Source organism: Python bivittatus, unplaced genomic scaffold, assembly GCF_059951505.1.
Source record: "Python bivittatus isolate LINGU-HERP-01145 unplaced genomic scaffold, Pbiv_v1 ctg000220_np1212, whole genome shotgun sequence".
NCBI lineage: Eukaryota > Metazoa > Chordata > Lepidosauria > Squamata > Pythonidae > Python > Python bivittatus.
The window spans coordinates 21285332-21307784 of NW_028277048.1; the positions used below are offsets into that span (position 1 = coordinate 21285332).

General features: G+C 41.0%; 1 protein-coding gene across 1 annotated transcript; it reads left to right on the forward strand.

Annotated features, from left to right (window-relative positions):
• Window positions 1–663: 663 nt before the first annotated feature.
• On the forward strand, window positions 664–20563 carry LOC103050098 (keratin, type II cytoskeletal cochleal-like). Its single transcript, XM_007442044.4, has 9 exons — window positions 664–1148; window positions 2569–2777; window positions 9872–9932; window positions 11376–11471; window positions 12628–12792; window positions 13642–13767; window positions 17010–17230; window positions 17906–17940; window positions 19967–20563. Exons 1-9 carry the CDS (start codon window positions 792–794, stop codon window positions 20152–20154), a joined length of 1458 nt encoding a protein of 485 aa, XP_007442106.1. The 5' UTR covers window positions 664–791; the 3' UTR covers window positions 20155–20563.
• The last annotated feature ends 1890 nt before the right edge of the window (window positions 20564–22453 follow it).

Consider the following 22453-nt stretch of genomic DNA (forward strand, 5'->3'; position numbering starts at 1 on the left):
TGATGCCACCTGTGTTTATTTAGTGTCTACGCCTTTGATCCGGATATTCTAATTACCTTACCTATAGCCCAATGTAACACAGCCCAGAATTCTAGCTCCTCTGTGTCCTGTTCATGGCTGGAAAATGATGGGAACTGTTGTTCAGTGTATCTGGGAGGACATCAACTTGGGGAAGATTTTAAATTCTTGTGGCTTTTTAATGCACCTTTTATACAAAAAGCTCAGAAACAGCATTTGTGAGTGAAAGCCATGATGAAAGATGCTGGATTTGCACGGTCCAACATGTCTTTCTTCCCTTTTTGATCTTATTATTCTTGGTTTATCCTCCCCCCACCCTGTTTTTTTAGATAAACAGTGTGTAATTACAATTTCTCCCTGATTCCTGTGCATTTTCTGTATGTCCTTACCCACAAGGTAGGAATAAAAGAGTGTAAGACCTTAACTTTATTCTGCGTGGGGCAAAGCTATCTAGGAAGGTAGACAATTGCTGCCAAGAAAAGGGCAAGGTGTAGGGAGTGGAGCTGATAGCATTTCCCCCGCTGATTTTCTTCTCCACTGAGCTCAGCAGGTTGAAGGCAGTGGGCCGGCAGCCAGACACACCCAGTTCTTCCAGGCAGTAAAATGATCCTTTCTCTGCCCCCAAGCCAAGCCCAGCTCTTTCTAAAAGATAAAAGGAAAGGAAGTGCCAGCCTGCAGGTTCAGAGGGACTCTTTTAACTCCCCTGAGTCTACCTTGCTGTTCTTCCCCTCCTCATCTATAGTTGCCAGACATAAAACCCTGCTTGAGTAACCATGTCACAGCTGAGCTTCACTTCTCGTTCGGCCGCCAGCCCTTCTGGCATTACCCAGGTCCGGGTCAGCTCTGTTTCTTCATCGCGTGGAATCAGAGCGGGTGACAGCTTTAGGAAGCCTGGTGCCTTTGGTAGCACCAGTCTGTATAACTTGGGCTCCAGCAGCAAGAGGACTGCCCTGTCCTGCCCCATCCCACCTTCACTGGGATATGGCGGTGGTATTCAAGAGGTCACTATTAATCCGAGCCTCTTGGCCCCACTCAACTTGGCAATTGACCCCACCATCCAGAAGGTACGCAAGGAGGAAAAGGAGCAGATCAAGGTCCTCAACAACAAATTTGCATCCTTCATTGACAAGGTGAGATATGGGCCTTTTGTGATAGCAAGAAATTTCTGTAGGCCTTAGTGGGTTGCAAGTGTATTCACAGAGCCATGATGTTTCATTGTTTTTTCTAAAAAGCTAGTGATTCCTCCAGGCTGATTACTTAAGTTGCATTCAGGGAGATATTTGATTTTCATTCGGATAACTTGGATTTAGACTGTGAAGGTTCAGTGACTATATTTACCACATGGCTTTTCTTAATAATCCCTTGATTAACGCTGGGTATGGCAGCGTGGCAGACTTTTGACCTGATTTGTAAAAGACTGTACAGCTTCACAATATGGATACGCCTCACTTTGTTCTCCCATGCTGTCAAGATGTGGGTCGGTATGCCATACACCGGGGGAAAAAACAAGAGAGATCCCAAACAGTACAAAATTACTCAGGGGGTCATACACATATTATAGTTGTGAGTGCACACATCTGAAATAATTAGTAATTACACTTGATAGGTTCTGTAATATTTTTGTTTGGCTCCTTATGTGGCCAAAGTGTCTTGTTTTTACATTTGTACACCTGCTGTTGCAATCTATTTGCGTTAATGCAGCACTTTACAAAGGAAAAAAGGACAGATCCCAACCCCAAGATGATTTTATGCTTGTATCTATCCCTTCACTCACCTTTTTAAGTCTCCTAGGCTACAACTTATATGCTTGTTCCGGGGAGTAGCCGTACTGCATTCTATGGGATTTGCTTCTGAGTAAGCATGCTTAGGAGCGTATTGTCAGAGATATCCCATAAGCGTTCATTATAAGCCATCTATATACTATTTTCTATTAATTAGTGTTGGGGTAGTTAGCCCCAAGCCAAAACTCTGAGGATATAGAGTTCAGAAGTCTCCTGAAATGTTATAGCCCTTATTAATGTAGTTTATTGATTTAGACATTAGAGAACTCTGTGTGTGTGTATGTATGAATCTCTGCTTAGTTTATAATATCTGCTTAGTTGTAAAGTTGGCCAGGAGGCTTCTTTGCCTGAAACCCCTGTAACCTCCCCCACTTCTTAAGCTGGTGAAACGAACATGCAGCAAAAGGCAATGCAAACATTCCTGAAGTCTTAAACTATGGGCCAAACAAAAGCTAAATAAATACCAGAAGTTCAAATAGTTTGCAAAACGTGCAACTAAATTCAAGTGTGCGTTTTAGCTGGCTGATGGCTGAAAGGCTGGCTTTTAACAGTGGTTTATCCATCCGAGTTTTTCTTTCTTTGCAGCAAATCTCCCTTCGTCCCTCCCTCGCTATTTAATATTGCCAGATAATTCATTCTCTTACCATCTCCTCCATATCTGAGAGCTGAGGGCAATGCAGGCTTATAATTTTCTTCTGATTTCGTGGCATTTCCAGTTGTGCTGGGAATAGCAGCCATTTTTTAAAATGTGCTCGTGGGTGTTTCTCAGGTCCGGTTCCTCGAGCAGCAAAATAAAATGCTGGAGACCAAGTGGAGCCTTTTACAGCAGCAAAAGACCACCCGGAGCAACATTGTACCTATCTTTGAGATGTACATCAACAACCTGCGGAGACAGCTAGAGGGCTTGCAGAATGACAAGGGACGCCTGGAAGGAGAACTGAAGAACATGCAGGATCTTGTTGAAGATTTTAAGAACAAGTAATGTATTCATAACGGTTTTTGTGAAGTCTGGGAGGCTTCAGGTGCCTCTTTGCAAAGCATCTCAGGTTTTTCCTTAGGGGAATAGTATCTAGAGGACAATTCAGGTCTAAAAATATATGGGTTTTTTCCCCCCAGAATTTCATTCAGAATTTCAATTGACTTCATTGAGATTCATTCTCAGACAAGTGTGCATTGAACTGCAAATAAGCAATCTGAACTTATTGGCATGAAATAAGACCTACAGAGGTTAGTAGAGTTTATTTCAAGCAAAGCGCATGCAGGAATTCAGCTCAGATTATTCTCATGGTGTTTGAGATACAGAAAATTCTACTACTTTACTATTAATTCATGGTGATCTGCATTTTTGCAACCTAAATCTGGTAGTTCTACTATTTGCGTTGCTGCAGACATCTTCTGTCATATAGGGGAAGTGTGCAAAAGGTTAAGGAAAGAATGACATGGAGGATCTGGAAGATAAAGACAAAATAACAGTAATACAAGTAAACAGGCTTAATTTTAGGATACTTTTCCTTGGAAAGTTAACAGGGATCCATATGGGCTTCTCTGGAATCATAGAGTATAAGGGCTGGAAGAGACCTTGATTATTTAACCCAACCCTCTGTCCAGTGCAGAATCCAGGAAACTGTTGCACTTAATGCGTCCGAGATAGTACCTAGGATGTGTCAGAAAAATTCTGTTCTTGGTCCCCTGCTTGTCCATGTACATAGCATGGAGAATGCAGGCGTAAGTGTACCTAACATCAGCACAATGTTACCAAGCATTGCCCAGTATTGTCCTTGGCCTGCTCCCTATCTTTCCTTTCCTTTCATGGGGTAAAGCAAGATCATGGAATGCGGGAAAGTGTTTATATGGACTTACCTTCAACTTAAGGTAAACAGCCAATCTGCCTTCCCTAATCTAGTGTTCTTCAGATACTTTCAGATGACAACTCCCAGAATTTCTAGCCAGAATCTGGGAGATGTAATTAGAACACATCTGGAAGACTCAAGCTTGAATACATGCTAAAGGAAGAAATAGTCAGAGGTACAGAAATAAAGTATGAGTGGGATCTAAACCAGAACAAGTTTGATTTGACTAGCCTCCCCCAACCTGGTGCCCTCAAGATGTCATGGTATTTAGGAAGTCTGAAAGTTGTAGCCCAACACATCTAGTGGACACAATTTTTCACTACATCCTGCCAAGCTATTTAAGCATCTTTATCACACCAAAGGATAATTTCCCAGGATTCTTTGACAATATAGTTTACTTGATATTTAAAGAAATCTATGCCCAGTTGAAGTTTAGGCTCAGTGGCATATTCTTCATCCTTCTAAATTTGTATCAAAGGGGCATTAATATTGTTCAGGGAATGATGAGAAAGTGGTGTTTGAATTACTCATATTATATTGCTATTTCCTTGTAAACAGAATAGCCTTAAACTGAGAAGATGGCTTTTTAATCATTAAAAGAAACAAGGTTGGGCTATTGTTCACAGAAAACATCTTTCTCTTGTGAGTTGTCCAATCTTCTGTGCAAAATATAATATATGAAGCAGCTACAGACGGGTAAGCAATTCTATTCATTTTTGTACAATGGCTGGAAAAAAGTGCCATTGTGATCTCAACGGCCATGTTTGTAATTGCTTTGCCCATACACTATTTTTATCCACATCAAAGCAACAATGGCTTCTAAACTAGCTATTAAAGCTGCGCATGATTCAAAAATTACTTGGAAGCAACATGCACAAGCCCAGCACATCTCTGTTATTCATTAAAGCAGTTTGGTTGGGTGGGGCTCTGTTGATTCAATATTGGTGAGAGACCATAAGGAAGGTAATTAGAGTCTGCTGATAGAAGAGAAATATTATAGTACCATCAGATTCAGAAGCATTCGAAATGCAGTAGTCGCAAGAACCAAGAATATAAGCAATGGACAATTACCTAAACTAAAGATACTGAATGATATGCATTTGTGGGCTGCTTTCATCGATAATCAATAGCTGGAAATATATAAATCAATAGCTGGAAATAAATAGCAGAGGAAGGGCAGTCATTGGTCAATCATATAATGCCTAGGATCCAAACATAGGTGCTCTGATACTAAAAAAACCCTCCAATAAATGCAGTTTTTGAGAATGTTAGGCCAACTTTCCCAGGCAAGATTCAAGTTGTTGTAGTTTTAGCATGTCTAAAGAGTTTCACTCTAGAGAAACTTTCCTGAGGTGAAGCGTTTCTGCTTATTGAATTATGGGTGCTCAGGCCCAAACAATTGGCAAGTTTCATTACTATGATCCCTGCAGTAAGGAAGGATGGATTTTTCCTGCAATGGTGAAAGGATGAAAAATCAAAAGGATTAGCGTAGAGAACTTAGAAAAGCTTGGCCTGTTAAACTGGAAGGAGGATGGTACAACATATCAGAGAGAGTGGCATACTGCTGTAAAGATTACAGAAGGATAAGAATGTTAACCATTGTCAGACAGGTTTTTTTAAAAAAAGCTCAAGATATTTAGAAATAGCATGTGGTAAAATCCTAGTACAGCTGTATGACATTATATATGACAGACTTTGGCTGTATTCCTATAACATGCTTAACCATGATTAACTGGGCTGTGGATTACTCCAGTGACCCAATTTACTGGGTTCACTGAACCATAACCTAACCACATGGACTGGGGTTATATAACAAGTTAGGTTAAACTGTACTAGGCTAGTTGTGGTTGAGCATGACATGCCAACATAGCATTGTCATTGTCATTGTCATCAACATTAAGATCTCCGGCCTGTCTGGCCTATTAATTATGAACTCTTAAGACTGGCTGAGTTTGGCCAGCCCTCTTTGGAAGGTACCATTTGCTGACTTGTGGAGGGGGAAAAATCACCCATTTGAACCATACAGAAGACAGCATTAAAACCGTTCTGCCTGATGTCTTCACACATCTCATACAAGGGGCTTTCCAGCAGGTGTGCAGATGACGGAAGGGCTTAACAAGATTCACCTGCAAGGAAATTCCTCAGGTATACAATTTCTGGAAGTGCAGAAATGTTGGGGTTGAGCAATGTGTTTCCTCTGCCCAAATGATGGGCAGAGGGAATGCTTTCTCTCTCTTTCTACCATGCATCCTTGATTGAACGGTGTGAATTTCCTGGAGCTGTTGTCCCTGTGGCCCTGGAATAAGAAAGCGCTAGCGGTATGGAAATTAAAGCACAGCATTGGCCTATTGATTGTTTGCAAACTTGATGCAGTTTTAAACCAGGATTAAATAACGCAACCATCACAGTGATAGATATCCATCTAATTTGATCCACGTCTATCCAAGTTATATCAATATACATATATTCCACAGTGATTATGCTGCTGAGTTGCACCTTTATATATAGCATGCAACATTTTGCAACCTGGTCTGTGATATTAGCAGATAATTTACATAAAAGTCATGTGAGCTAGGAAAATGCTTGTTTAAGGGTAGAACCAACCTTTGTCTTGAATCAGGGTAACATGCGCAGTATGAAACAATTCAATAGACTCTTCGCCAGTTCTACATGGGCATAACTTTTGTAATACTGGGGTTTTATTAAAATTGCCCCCTGAAAGTGCTGATAGTAAGGCATTAACACAGGCTTTGGAAAAGACCCACCAAGACTTAGAATATGAAAGTGAGAATAAATATGGAGGTGGGGTGGGGAGAGAGCCACTGTGCTCTCTGAGGGGGTGATGCATTCTACAGTTTGGCTCAGCACAATATCCTATTGTGTGATGACATCCTTACCTTCATCTAACCCTAAGTAGCAGAAATTTAGGTGACGCTGTATGTGCAAAATTTATTTGTAATATTCCACCACCACCCTTTTTATGTATGGTGGTTCCTTAAAATTAACGGCACCTGTAAATTATGGCTTCGTCAGGCAAATATTATTTGCAGACTCTGCCCTCAGTTTTGGGGAGTCCTGCCCCTCATCTCATGGCCACCTGAGGAACATATGTAGGAACTGAGGAGGAATTCCTTAAAAACTGTTCTGACTTTTTCACAAGGTCAAAAGTTTGAATGATGGGCCAGCTCTGCCCCATATAGTAGTGGAGGAAGTGATTTGGCTGTGAAAAGTTTAATTGCAGCCAAGGTTGAGAGGGACCCGTGGCTTAAATGGAAATCTCAGGATGGTGGATGGATTCCTTTGGGCTACAGAAGAGACATCATTGGATTGAGTTTTATGACTTTGTGAAGTTTGGATGCTCTTCCTTAAAAATCGATGATGTTTGATGGCTTGGTTGTTTATGAGCCTTTTACTTAGCTTAGAAAATGTATATAGTTGTTATCTTGAAAGTCAAATTCCTTTCTAAGGAATTCAGGGCAAGGTGCGCAGCCCAAACACAAATCCTTGTTTTATCTTCTCAACATCCCTGTGAGGTAGGTTTTACTGAGGGCAACCGATGAATGACTTCACAAATTGTACGGCTGAATGAGGAATTTGAGCGAGGTTTTCCCAGACGGCGTCCCGTATTTCAACTATTGCATGATTATGATGATACTGCAAACCTTGAACTTAAGACCTGCTATCTAATCTACGTAATTTAACAGTATAGCTTAGCGCTTCCATATTAGGAGCCGTTTTTAGCGGAAGCCTTATAAATCCCTCCTCCTACAAAGCTGCTGCAACTGTGATTATCTTCTCCTGCAGTCAGTCAGTAAAAAGAGCACACTAGCAAGGGAGAGGTCATTTTTCCCCCCATCTCTTGGCAAAGGACTGCTGAAAGGGGAGGTGGGGGAAGGAAGGGAAATACTTTATCTGCTGATAACTCTGCATTTTACCAAGAAGCACACCTGCTGTTATTCAGAAAGCGTTCATGGAGACAAAGGAGCAAATGGCGCTGAATTTGTGTGAAAAGCCCCTTCGCTTCCCAGACACGTCCAAGAGAAACAGGCTCCTCGCCTGTTTTTCCCACCCAGCCACACCTGCAGTGTTTAAGAAATAAAAAGTTGGCAGGCTAGCTCCAACGAGAAGGGAGAGCAAACAGAACTGATGAACCCGCTGAGGGTGTGTCCCTGTGGAGGAGAAAAGTCAATAACTATTAACGTTTCCTAATATGGAAGGCTGGAGAAAGGGGGAGGAGCAGCCCGAGGATAGGCCTGAACTAGGATTTTTGTGTGACTGCCCCTTTTGAGGGGCACCCACACCTTACAAAAGGGGGATCATTCTGCACGTGACACCGATTGCGCTGCGTGCGCCTTAAAAAGCTCATTTGTTCTCAAAAGTCCACTTTTCTCACAACCTCATTTTGTGACTTTGGAAACTTCCCAGCTCGGGTTGAAATAGTTATTTCAGTTTACTGCACTTTATATTTGCAGAAGCTGGGACTTTCTCTATGATGACCACACCTGATCAAGCTTGATTTGCACATTTCCAAAAAAGAGAGTTTAAAAAGGCATATACAGTAGTACAATAGACCGAAATACAATCTATCTCAGCCTAGTAAGGACAGGTGACCCCTTGTGTGCTGTAGACCAGCTGAGGGAGAGAGAGAGAGAGAGATTGGCTAAAATCCTCTTGTGAGCTGCAATTAGATGCTGAACTTTCATGATGTTTCTTTTGTGCAATCTTCACATTTAAATTGGCCCTCAGCAACTGTAGCTGCTACGGTCAAAACCAGAAGCAAAAATACTGGAACTTTTGGGGCTGAAATAAGGCAAAATTCATTAAAATAAAATTATAGAAAGGTTGCCCTCAGTTGCATTGCCTTCAGGTGCCCATAACCTCCCAATTATTATTTTTTAAAACTGGCCAACGTCTTTGTTTAAAGGGCATTTGACAGGCAGAGACAAAAGTGAAAACAGCTCAGCAAATGTAATTTGGCAATACTGAAGTGAGAAGGGAAAGACGATTCTATAATTTTGGCTTGTGATTTGTTGTGGTATTGGTAAATATTGAAATGGAGGTCTCTGCCTGTCTTCAGGACTGTTGCCCAACAAGTTTAAGTGTCATAACCATGACAAAAAGGAACACTCTTTAATTTCTTCGAAGCATGATTACACTCTTGGCTGTTGTAGGTCGAGGTCAGCTCTAGATCTCCCAATGGAGGGTAGCCGGCCAGTCTTAAGAATTGACCTGGGCCCATTTTTGTGTTTTGAGTAGGTACTCTCCCCATGTTTATTTTTTTGTTGGTTTGAAAACCGTTGGATAAGGAATCAAAGTTGTTGCCAACCACAGCTTGATTTCTGCCATTTCTTTTAACCCCAGCTCAACAGAGTAGTGAATCTAATTTTCATAAAGGCAGAATTTTCAAGGCTATTGATCAGCGTTCTTTCTCCAGTCCAAAGGTTGACTGGCTTGCTGTGTCTCAACCTTCTTTGCAAGAGCACCGTATTCTCTCTTCCAAATTCACCCATAGTTTTCAGAAACTAGATACTGTAATTTAGTCATTCACCTGAGAATGAAAACTCCAAGTATTTATTGTATTCCTGTTTGATAAGGTTACTTAAAATGCACAAGCAGGCAGAAATTCAGCAGGCCAGACAGCAGCTTTAATCGCCTTAGTAGACAACATCCACTAGATTATGAACTATTGGAACTGAAAACAGTATATCAGAATATCTTTATTTCATTGGCAGTGCAGTTCTATAGGGAAAGATGGGAGTGTGCACGCTGATAGTCCCAGGGTCAGTCTAAGGGATGGCTGCCTACAGCCTGAGACCCAGACAGACCCTGCCCGTCAGTGCTGATTAGGCTGGGCTGGATAACTCAAAGACCTGCTTGGGTATATAAAGTAACTTGCTTTCTGGTAATCATGTATAGTTGGGAATAAATCCCCTTGGACACAATAAGACTTATATCTAGGCTTAGCTTCCTAGATTTGAATATCCATAGCCAAAATTTAATTATGACTTCCCAAACCTTGAATGTCTAGTATGAAGAACCCTGTTAAAAGGTACAGTTCATTTTCTAAAAATTAGGGGAGGAGGAGGAAACTTGATTAGTTTTGAAAGGGGGGAAATCCCATTATTGCTGCTGGTATCCCTAGGGTCAGAAAGATTTTCACTTTCTGTAATGATTAACTCCTGAGCCTATTTAGACCATCTGTCTCTTCCACATTCCCCATAGGTATGAAGATGAAATCAACAAACGCACCACTGCGGAGAATGATTTTGTTGTGCTCAAGAAAGTAAGAGTCTATTTACCTAAATATGTGTGTTTTGCTATAGATGGCAGGGTTTCTGGTGTGACAAGATTTCTGCAGCATTACATGCTGGATAACCCTGGGAACAGTATCTTTAGAACAATTGGAACAGATCAGAGTAGAAGGTTAAGACTATATATTAAATTCATTAGCACTATATTGGGATGTAAAATTTTATTTTAGCAATGATGTCCAAATGCCAAATGTATTCACATTTAAGATTAATTGTGGAAACAGAAACTTTTGGTGGCATCTGATCTGGTCTATACACCAAAAAAATTATGGACTGCACCACCACAAATTGCCGATGGGGAGGGGCCACCGATTTATTTTCAAAAAGAAAAGAGACCTTTGAACATATAAAAAATAAGCTGTTACGGGAAAGAATTATAGACCTACTTATAGACCTTCTTTTGTTATGCTAGATTATTTTCCCATGGGAAATATTAAATGGTACAACCTGTCGTCTCCACTATAAAGTGGCATGTTCCATATGTAGGCTTTGAACTGAATTGGAACTGAATTCAATAAAGATTCTGAAAGGAAGATTCTGGCAAACATTAACCCAACTTTTTAGGAAGGATGAGGATGAGAGGAAGATGAGAAGATTACATTTTAAAGTTACTAAACACATTGCTGCAACCACCAAATTCCTCAGAAGGATACTTTTTGCAAATCAGATTTGTTCATTCATTCATTCATTCATTCATTCATTCATTCATTCATTCATTCAAAAAGCTGTTGGATAGTCTTAATGCAAGAATTACATTGGGGAGTAGCAAACGTAACACCTATGTCCTTATTATGTGTTTGCAGCACTCAGAGCAAGGTTTCTATTATGCAGACAGGTGTTTTTCTTCTGTGTATACAAATCAAACAGATCAGACGGAAGAGCAGAAGGATAAAGGATACAGAGCAAGGATAGGTGACCTATATAAGGGCAAGTGAGTCATCAATGTGGGGAAGATATTTAGGGACAGACTACATATTATCTGAAATGGGATACTTGCAGCTACCTTCCTCCCCTTAAATAGTTAATTACAAGAAAAGGAAACTTATCTCAGAGCTTGAGGAAAATGCTAGTGCCATGTAAAGAAAAGATTTAGTTGTCATTTCAACTGAAACTAGAAAAAGAAGGGATACACTTTTCCTTCCTGCATGCAGTGCCTTTATTATTATCTATTATAATTGTGCCTTTGAATAATAATGTTTAAAAAGCCATAGTAGCCTGCCACACAGTCAGTGTCACATGTAGATTCATGCTAAATCGCTCAGACAATTTCATTGGGGGTGGGGGTGGGGAACAAAGATGATGAAGACTAGCAACATAGAGATGAGATTCTATTTCTTGTCCATGGTAGCAATCTTGTCCTTTCCTTATTCTCCATTTCTCAGAATGATTGCTTTTCTTCTAATGGTTTCTTTTAGGATGTTGATGCTTCCTACATGAATAAGGTGGAGCTGGAAGCCAAGGTGGACGGGCTGACGGATGAAATAAATTTCCTGAGAGCACTCTATGAAGCAGTAAGTAATCTCTATGTACTGTAGCTTCCCACAACCTGGTGCCCTCCAGGTGTGCTGTCTTATAACTCCCAGTCCACAAGATGCATATCTGGAAGATGCAAGGCCAAGAAAGAATGTTTTGTGCTATTGCTTTCGTTAGCTCATGCACTGATCTCCTTACAGAAGACAAATTAGGTGACTTTTGTAAAGAATTTACTTAAATATTTATATATGACCTGTTAGCTTGTCGTTCTTAAATACATACCTGCAGAAACTACAGAAATCAGCCCTTAACAAAATAAGGAATACAAATGAGAAGGGGGAAAAAGGTTGGCATGGGAGCAGAGACTGAGTAAAGGAGTAGTTCTATGAAGGGAGGGGAAGAACTAACAGAGACAAAGATTATTCATTTAAAGAAAATATATAACTTAGCAAATAGCGAAGACAAACATTTTGCAATGACAGTATTCAGCTTCAGCAACTGATTGCTCACCCTGCCAAGTCAGTTTCCCAGGCATCTGAAGAGGAAACATGAAACAGCGGGAAATTAAATTCTCTCATGAATTTAGTCAAGGCAAGCTAGGGGAGGTCATTTTCTTCTAGCAGTAATTTAAATATACAGATGTAATGCTTAACTGTGATTAAAGAAAACAAATTATGGTTCTCCATTATATTCAGGCCTTTAGGGGTATTATCTTCTCCATTGTTAAGTGTTGCCAAAAATATGTAATCGCTAATACTAATCCCCAATCATTCAGATTCCATATAATTGCTGTGTGGGTAGGTGGATTTATTTGCTGAAATTTTCATTGGAAGTTTCTTTTCTCACTGTTAAAGAAAACTGAGCTGGTCAACTTGCATGAACAGGAGAAAGTCTGTGCCAATTGTTCACTGGTGCTAATGCCAGGTCTTAATTGGGGTATTTGTCCTCATTATTTTCTGTGTTTAATAGAACACATGCAGAAAAAACTATGTGTCTTCTGTAGGAAAAATTACTCATATTAGTTGTCACTCTTATCGAACATTTAATTGTAGCAGGAAATTTGGTTTCAAGAGCAAAGACTATCTGATTCCTCTCTTTAGCCTCCGACTATTTTATTGCTATATACCATAATTGCTTCTGGCCTGAACAAAACAGGAAGGGCAGCAAACAACTAATGTGTTTTTTTTCTGTCAGGAACTGTCTGAATTGCAAACCCAGATCTCCGATACTTCTGTTGTCCTTCAAATGGACAACAATCGGAACCTGGATCTGGACGGCATCATTGCTGAGGTCAGAGCTCAGTATGAGGAGATTGCTAACAAGAGCAGGATGGAGGCAGAAAACTGGTACCAAAGCAAGGTGAGCAATAGTGGAAAAGATGAGTTTACAAGGGAGCTACTGGGTGATATCCACTAGATTATTTATAATGGCTTAGTGTGTCCTCTTATAGTTTTAAAGTACATTGCAGGTTTTTAATAAAGTCACTCCTAGGTACTGGCTTTGTTGGATAACTGTTGCAAATGAACTTCTAATTTATGATTAATATGGATACTTTTTATTGTCTTCATAACCTATTTGGAAGCTTCTAGCTCCAGCATCTTTGATCTAGCAGAAGCCATAATAATCTCACCATCAGTTAGCTTTCCCCTCCTTTAGCACTGTTCATTTTGCAATGCCTGTTGGATGAAATGTTCAGGAGGTTTCCCAAATAAGCAATCAGACAAATGTATATGTAACAGTGGAGATATGTGATGCAGAATGTGTCCTATCCCTTTTGAATTTATCTTACCTTTCCGTAAACTGTCCTTGTAGTCATTTATCCTACTTTGGCTCACTCAGGACCCCTTCCCCCCAATTCACACATACATACCCCATTCACCCGCAGGCATTTTATACTTGTCCTTCTAGCCCCAGCAAGGGATCACTTGGTACTTGGAGCAAAGGAGATATTTCTTTTGCCTTTTGATAGAAAACAATTCTAAAAGTTGAACGTTATGCAGAGTTCCAGGATGTGATATAAACAGAAAGAAAAAAAACAATTTGAAGCCAGATGCTGTATCAGGATGGTCAATATATGAGTAGTCAAGTGTGCGTGTGTGTGTAGGGGAGGACCTAGCCTAGACAGGAGCCTAGAATGGGGAGGGGAAGACTAGCAACTTTCCTTCAAGTTTTCAACAGCATATCTTCTGCGTCTTCTGTTAATTTTAGTTTGAGGCCTTGCAAGTCACTGCTGGAAAGCATGGAGATGACCTGCGGAGCACAAAGAATGAGATTGCAGAGATTAACCGCACAATACAGAGACTGCAAGCTGAGATTGACAATGTGAAAAACCAGGTGAGCAGGAGAAAGAAATACCGAATTCTCTCACTGCAAAACCTCCAAGGACCAAGGAATAAGAGTGTGATGGAATGTCTGTGCACAGCCCCAGCAGCCCAACTCACCATCCCACTTACGACTTAAATCCCTGCAGGAAAATGTAGACAACCGCTGGAACCATACTGTTGGGTTTATGGTTTCTTTTTAAAGCCACAACTTGTTACTGTAAAGAACTGCAGGCAAAAGCAGGTTGAGATTGTATTCCACACCTGGCTGGAGACAAGGCTCTTTTGGTAAAAGCAGGGATCCTGGGGACGGAGAAATTGGAGCCCTTTGCAGCTGCTTAAAGGTAAAAAAATGGGAAGCTTTGGCCCCAAGTCTGTCTCCTTCATTTTGGCCCACACCTACCTCGTGTTGAGTCCATGGCATTTCAAGCCAGAAACTTCTCCTTTTTTTAATCTTTTGTCTTTTGGAAAGCTTTGGCAGTTTGATGAATGAATGGCATGTCAAAAAACAAAACAAAAAAAACCCCCACACCTACTTATATAATTGTGCTATGGTTGCCTGGAAGGATTGGATATTTCAAGATAAATTAACAAGACTGTTTGCATGAAGCGAGAGATAAGCCATTGTGAATCACTCCCCATAATATATGTTTGGCTTTAGGGCAGGGAGGCTTCAGCAAACATCCAAAGCGAAGCCATGCAAACACAGTGACCCAGGCAAACTCGGCTCTAAATAATGAATGGGAGGTCTGAAGTCCAGATGCTTAGCATTACACCCTTTTTTCTGGGGAACTTACAACAGCGCGAATGGAGCACAAGAAATGCGTTTATCCTAAACATTTCGTGTAAATGGCTAGTAATTTTATTTCATATCAGCAATTCTCTGTAATAAATGGTTGTGGCATGGATGGCGGGCAAAGGGCAGGTGAGTAGAAGATTCCCCCGCCCTTTTTTTTTCCCTGGGATGCACAGCATCTGCTGCTTACTGACCCCAGCTGCACATGAAGGCACTTCGTTTATTTATTTATTTGTCACATTTATATAGCCGCCCATCTCACACAAAGTGACTCTGGGCGGGGTACAACAAGTAAATAAAAGAACAAATGGATAAAAACAATCGTTATAAAAAGATAAAAAGTGATTATTAAAATGAAAGCATTATCAAAGATTTTAAAATGTTAAAATATGCAAACCCCACAGAGAGAGCAGAATATCAGTTTCAGGGAAGCCATCTAAGAATGTCTCCAGTTCCCAAAGACCCCCAGGCCTGATGACACAACCAGGTCTTGAGGGACTTCCTAAAGGATAGCAGGGAAGAGGCGAGCCTCACTTCAGGGGGGAGAATGTTCCACAAGGAGGGAGGCACGGCAGAGAAGGCCCACCCCCTGGGACCCACCAAATGCAAGTCCCTGGCCAATGGAGCCCATAACGTGCCTTCCCTGCCTTTATCCTTCATCCATCAATGCCAGGGTAGATGATGATAAACTGCTGATCGTTAAGATTTGCAGAAGTCTTTTTGGAAGCGCTCCTGCTACCAGAGGCCCATTTTTCTGGCATGGAGGAGAGGGCCTCCCTGTATGCTGCTCTCAGGCTATGCAACATGCTCCCTTGTGAGTTGCATTTGACACATACACACACACACTTGATTGATATTGGTTCTCATATTGATTTTAATGCTGGTGGGTCACACCTCTTGAACTCCTAATCTAGGTTACTGTTGTTGACTCTAATAATAGTTCCCAGGATTGCCAAGCCAAAGTATTTCTTGACTTATTGATTAAAGGTACTAGGAATCGGCCTGCTTGGGGAGGGAGGGGGAGGAGAGACAGAGACAGTTGCTTCGCCATTTAGCCGTGCACCCTTCTCCTCTAATATATCAAACCACAAGTATGCCCCTGGTGATGTTTGTGCATTTAGTTAAATAAAGGATGGATCTCTTGCTTCTCCTCCAGAGAGTTCTAGATGATTGAATTATAACTGCTAGCACAGGTTCCTCAGCCCTGTTTTACAGAGTCAGATTTTTGACCCATTTAGTGTAATCTATTTTGCCCTGCCAGGGGTTTTCTGGATCTTACAATAGACAGTTTCCCCGGTGCTCCAACCTGCGCTCTTTGTCCTTGGCAGGGCCAGGGTTGAACTACTTTCAGTATACAACAGGCATTGTGCTGCTGACCCATGGTCTCCTCCCCTTCCCCTTCCCCTTCCCCTTCCCTCCCTCTCTCTTTTTTCTTAAAGACACAGCACTATCTGCTGGACTTTGGCCTAGAGGACAGCGCATCACAGTACAATATCAGTTCAGTGACTGCATTGACTTCTAAAGAGAAGTTAATGCCTTGCTGTTCTATAGGATGAACGTGATCTGCACCAGCAGAAAAATTAGGTGATAGAATGGATTGGAGCTCCCTTTGCTTCCCAACTGTTTTTCCCCTCTCTTTGCAGGAAAGGTTTTATTTTCATGTGGGAGAACACTGAGAAGTGAGATTCCCCACCAATAATATGAAGAAGGACAGCCCATTCGGTGGCCTTCGTGTACTATCACACCATTCTGGGTTCCCAGGTTATTTTGATTAGCTATTTTTAGGTGCTCTACTGCTATATTGAAGAGTGCAATGGCAGATACAGCAAGAAGAGATATATAAAAATAATGGATACAGAGTTCTCTGTCTTTTATTCACCAGAGCTATTTGACACAGGATGCTCATTGTTGTGATGTGATCCAATCTGTGAGAGTTAATTCCTCCACAGTGGGAGAAAGGACAACTGTTTTCTAAATAAGAGGTAGATGAAAACAGTGAGGGCCAAATAGCCCCTTATGTAGGATGAGCAAAAGAAAAAAATGCAAACAGGGTTGAATATTGCATCTATAAAGAAGGCTTGAAACACTCTACTTGCTGGAAGGCTTTCTTTAAGGCTAATAACTTTTCTACAATAAAAATTACGCACCGGAAGTTCTTGGATTCTTGTAAACTGACCTAACAGGTTCCAGTCCTGCCTTGGCAGCTGAAGCCTGGCCTAACCTTAGATTATTATTTTTTTTTAATTCCCTGGTGCCAGTTGGGGATTGGGGTCTGAATATTTCCCCATTAAAAAAGTAGCATTTATAGAAAGTAATATTAAAGGAAGAATGGATTTTGCCGTGACATACGCATTTTTGCTACGGGTTTGAAGCACTTTCCCCTCTCTCCCCCTCTGTGGTGGATGAAATGAAAAGACAGAACTTCTGATTAATTCTGTCCTCTTGGTCTGTCTCTCCAGCGTGCCAAGCTTGAAGCTGCCATTACTGAAGCCGAGGAACGTGGCCAGCTGGCTGTCAAAGACGCCAAGGCGAAACTGGAGGAGCTGGAGCTGGCCCTCAACAAAGCTAAGCAAGACATGGCCCGCCAGCTGCGTGAATATCAGGAGTTGATGAACGTCAAGCTGGCTCTGGATATTGAGATTGCCACTTACAGAAAGCTGCTGGAAGGAGAAGAGAGCAGGTATGTGGCTGGAAGTAATACTCTGATCATCGCGGCTTCTTTACTAGGGCTGCAGTGTCCAGTCAAGCCGCATTGGCTTAGTTTTTCTTTTTAAACCCATCAACTGTTTATGTCTCATCCATATTATATATGAAATAAGTACTTAAGATCTTTGCATATGGAAGTGTTTGTCCTTTCTTATAACGATAAGATTTCTCTTCTAAGATTAGAAGAGGATTACCTCTTCTAATAAGAAGTCTGCTATAAAACAAACATCTAAAGCCAAGAAGGCATTTATTTATTTTTACTTCTTCTTCTGTTGTTGTTTTTTAAAATCCGTATGTATATTTAAGCCAATATAACCATTCATTAATGGAAACTTCTATGGTGAAATGGTTGAGATTAAGTGAATCATGAAGGAGGCCTGTGCTTTGCCCTTGAAGTTTATATTGTTGCCAGTTAACAACCAGAAAGGACTGGGTGGGGGAGAATCATCTTCTGAATCATTAAGGCCAGAACTTACACATTGATTAAAACTGGCAAGAGTCAGTTAGCTGTCTCCTCTGAATATTTTATATTAACAATATTTTCTTTGAGGTGTAGCTTCAAAGACTAAAAACTTCCAGGCACAGTTAGAAAAATTAACTCTTCTTCTTTTTAAAAAGTTTGCTTGTGTGCTTATTTCTCACACAACAGGTTGTCTGGAGAAGGAGCTGGTTCTGTGAGCATGAGTAAGTTTACTTTTTATTTCTTGACTTCTTCTCAGTATATATTAAATCTCAGGGACCACAGAACATGGAAATCATCCATTAGGGCAGCAGTTTATAATTTTCTCCAAGATGAAAGTTCCCCCTGGGCTTGGAGTGGTATACAGGTAGTCCTTGCTTAGCGACTGCCTTGTTTAGTGACCATTCAAAGTTACATCTGTGCTAAAAAACAACTTAGTGACCAGTCCTCAGATTTCCAACCTTTTCTTTGCACTTATTTTCACTTGCTTATTTATCCCATACCAAGTTGTCCTCAAAGAGAAAGAGAAAGAACCCCAGTTCAGCTGAAAGAAGTAGGAAGAAGCAAAGGAAAACTGAAGGAAAATTGTTAAGCACAGTTGCAGTCATGTGATTTTCATTTAGTGACTGCTTTGCTTAATGACCAAGTTGCTAGTCCCAATTGCAGTCGCTAAACAAGGATTACCTGTACTAATGGTTGCATTCCAAATAGAAGGGGACATGGCTAGGGAAAACATTTAGATTTAAGATAAAAATAGAAATAATAGGCATGCATTTAATAATTGTCCCCTTCTCTCATATTAAATATCACAATTTGATAACTTGGAGCAATTTCTCAGGGCCATACTCAACTTTGTGTTCCTTTGCTTTAGGACATGGATGGAAAGAACAAACTATGGCTTTTGACAGTTGCTTATGTATTGAGGGTACAGAAATAAGGGATAACATGCAATATGGGGTCCTTTTTCATAGAAGGCATTCTCCTTTAGTCAGGGATTCAGAGCCTGAATTTTGCCATTCATAACAAATGCCCTCTTGTGAAGAGTAGATTTCTGGATTGAAGAATATTTATTTCTGTAAGTTTTATCCTGTCCTACTAACCAAAATGTCCTGGATTCATAGCAGTAGCTGCATACACAAAACAAGAATATGATTCATTGCTTAATTCTCAGTTGATTCACATTGGGCATTGAACGCCAGTCTAAAGATCGTCTTGATAGATTGAAGAAATGGTCTCGAAGCAAGAGAGTGAACTTTAACAGAGCCAAGTGCATGTTTCTTCACTTTGGAAACAAAATTCAAATGCCCAGGTATAAGATGAGAAAAACCTGGCTTGAGAATAATTCTTGCAAAATAGATTTTAGAATAGTAATTGATCAGAAATGGAATCTGAGACAGCAGTGTAATGGGGCTGCAAAGAAGCCAGTTGTGGTTTTTGGTTGTGTGAACAGAAGTATAATTTCCAAACCATGGAAAGCAGTAGTTCCACTCTATTCTGCATTGGTCAGATCACCCTTGAATACAGTTCTGGGCACCACATTTTAACAAGGATTTAGCAAAGGGCAATGGAGACAATCAGGTGACTAAAAACTAGGCTGGAGTATGGAGAAAGATTGAAGGAACCAAGCATGCTTAGCCTTGAGAAGAGAGAGCTGGGGATGGGATACGGTAGCAGTCCTAAATTACTTAAACAGTAGATTTAAACACAGAAGAAAGTCAAGAACTGCTTCCTCTCATTCCAGAACAGAGGACATGGAATAGTGAAATTCAGGAATGAGACAGCCATCTTTATAACCTGAGGGGAGTATCTATTAGATGATTTGTAGTTTTTAACCCAACGGTGCATGACCAGCTCCAGTAAAAAGGGGTTTCTTTGGCTGCCTTGTCCTGTCTCAGTCAAAAGAGACAGGATGGTCAATCAGGGATCCCAGAATCAGTGTTGTTTCACCACACTGCCATGTTGCTAGTCAGCCGGTTCTATGCCGTACTGAAGTCTCTGAGGACAAGGGAAGCCAACTGAATGGGAGAGCAAGAGTAAACCTTTTGGCTGAAGTGAGTCCCCTCTCATACATACAGTATAAAACTAAACATTAAGTGGCTTCTGCTGAGCCATAGTTAATAAATCCACTCACTTCAAGAACCAGTCCCTTGTTGTCATTGGCAGAGCATTAGCTAGAACGCTCCAAGCTTTCCCACTGTTGCTGCTAAACATGACATGTTTGGGGTTTTTTTGTGTGTGTGTGTACTGCAGCTGTGGTCAACACCAGTGGTGGCAGTGCATACGGCAGTGGAGGTGGTCTTGGCTACGGCGGAGGATTTACCCTGGGAAGTGGAATGGGCAGCGGAGCCCTCGGTTTTTCCTCTGGGGCTGGCTCAGGCAGCCTGAAATCAACATACAGTGTGACAACAAGCACAACCAGGAGAAGCATCAAAAATTAAATTCAGCAAAGAAAAAGTCACCACTGCCTGAATAAAAGAAGAGTCCTTTCCTTTCCTTGCAACAGAGAAGGAAGTATGGGCTTGGAGGAAGAGGGTGGTTTTTCCCCAGCAGCCCAAACGGCTGCAACATCCAGCAGTGATGATACAAGTCTACAAATTCATGAGCTCCTCCCTACTTCCTATAAATAGCCTTAATTCTGTTCTTGTCCCCATTCAGACCAAGGAAGAACTTTGCTGTCTGTTTCACTGGCAACAGAGTAACCTTGGTCAGAAGTGTCCAGAAAGTCACCACATGCTCTGGCTTTGATGTAGAAATGTGCTGCACTTTCCTACCCTCACCAATTTTTATCGGGGGGGGGGGAGTGAAAGTCATAAAAGTAAAGTTGGAGCTATCTTCTTTTCTCCTAAATGGTGTTGTCTTGTGATTATTTCAGTTTTCCATTCACATACACCAGGTTAAGAAGAATGGACATGGTGTCACATTTATCATCCACTTTAAAAAAAAAAAAATTGAGGCCTTTGAACTCCTCAGATGTCACGGCCAAGATAGTTGTTTAAGGCTGAATTGGAGAGAAGGCTGACAATAAATTAACTCCTAAGATTCAGAAGATAACGCTGTAAGCTATCGCTAAGAAAACAAGGAAAGGGTTGGTTCACTAAAGTGATAATTACACATTGCTATATAAATTGAGATTCTATGTACACAGAAACCTTTCTATGCCTAGTAGCTACTAAAAAGTATCTTTGAAGATAATTGTTTTGGCAACTTGAAGTGGATAAAGTCTTCCCATCTGTGTGTTCAGCCACAGTGATTTAATGCCACCTATCAGGACCTAGACATGCACCTCCTCTGTCACATGCCTGCCCTCTGGAACAGCACGCTCCCAAAGATCTGTATGGGTCCCACTTTGCTGTTGTTCCAAAAGTCCTTGAAAACCAGACTTTGCTCCAGGCTTGGGGTTAGAGTGGCTGTTGAGGCCTGTTTTCTTTCCCCTGATGATTTGGGTTTGTTTTCTCTGGACATACATACTTACTTTCCTTTCTTTACTTTTAAAATGTAAACTGTCCAGAGCAGCCTCTGAATTCAATCAATCAATCAGTTAATCAATCTTGGTGGAAAGATTGCTACTGCTCCCCCCACCCCACTTTACAGGCACTGCCTAGGTTTTTCTACCAGTGAGAGACAAGGAAGCTGGAGTGAAGGAGGGTCCCAAAGTAGTAAGCCCAGCAGTGAGTGCCAGAATTAGAAAGAAACTGCTATAAGAAGTTTATAGGCCAGAGCTACACAGGATGAGCTAGTCTGTTCTGTGTTATGATTGCATCAAATCAAGTCAAATATCTTTATTACGGTCTTTGACCAGCCTTTGTAAAAATAAACTATACAACAATTTAATATCAGGGAAAGAAGAAAATAAAATGGCATAACTAATTAGAAGTTCTGCACAACTGTATAAAATGATGATGATATTTGGCCACCTGGTATGTGAGTGTCGAGTCAGCATCCCTTAAAAAGTAATACACAAAATTTATCAGTATGGTCATCAAATTTAGAGATGAATGGGGAGATCAGAGCATGTCTTGGGGCATCATAAAAAGGATACCGTAAGAGGATGTGAGCGAGAGTTTCTACCTCCCTGGATCCACAGGGGCAAAGTCTCTGTGAATAAGGAGTCCCCTGAAAACTTCCTGCCAGCAGTGCTGAAGGGAGGGCATCAAAGCTGGCTCTGAAAAAGGCCGATTCTTCTGTACAAGGATGGTGCCAATGAGATCGGTAGCTGCCTGACAACAGCAGAGGCATCAAGCCAGTAGAGTCGAACATGATTCTGAGTCTTGAAATTAGAATCCTGGTCCAGGCCTGGGCCTTAATGCTTGGCACATTAGCTTCAAGCCTCAAGGCTGCATTAGGGGTGCATTTTGGGGTGATTGCATCAAAAACACTTTTTCCTGTATAATTTAGCAATGGATGAAGTTTCCTGGATTTTTGAGAGAAGAGCAAACACTATCTCCTTTTTTGAAGGAAAAAGTAAATTAGTAAAATGTATTAATTGTCCCACTGTGGGTTCTTAGTTTTTGTCCACTATTAGAATTCTGCCATTAGAGTGGGGGAGAAATCAAAATTGTCACATTATTTATAGTTCTGAGCCGCTTAAATCCCTTTGACTCTATTACATTTAATCGTGTGCACGGTTCTTTCCCTTCCTCTTATTTTATCCTCACAACAGTCCCGTGAAGTAGGTTAAGATAAGATCAAGGTGGGCAACATGGTGCTGCATGATGCCATGGTGTCTGCAGGGCCTCT

Excerpts from the sequence above, each read along its gene's own strand:
- LOC103050098 (XM_007442044.4), top strand. The coding sequence starts at position 792 with ATGTCACAGCTGAGCTTCACTTCTCGTTCGGCCGCCAGCCCTTCTGGC. Across the intron at positions 13,768-17,009 it reads TTGACAATGTGAAAAACCAG|CGTGCCAAGCTTGAAGCTGC; the intron begins GTGAGCAGGAGA and ends CTGTCTCTCCAG. Across the intron at positions 17,941-19,966 it reads AGCTGGTTCTGTGAGCATGA|CTGTGGTCAACACCAGTGGT; the intron begins GTAAGTTTACTT and ends TGTGTACTGCAG.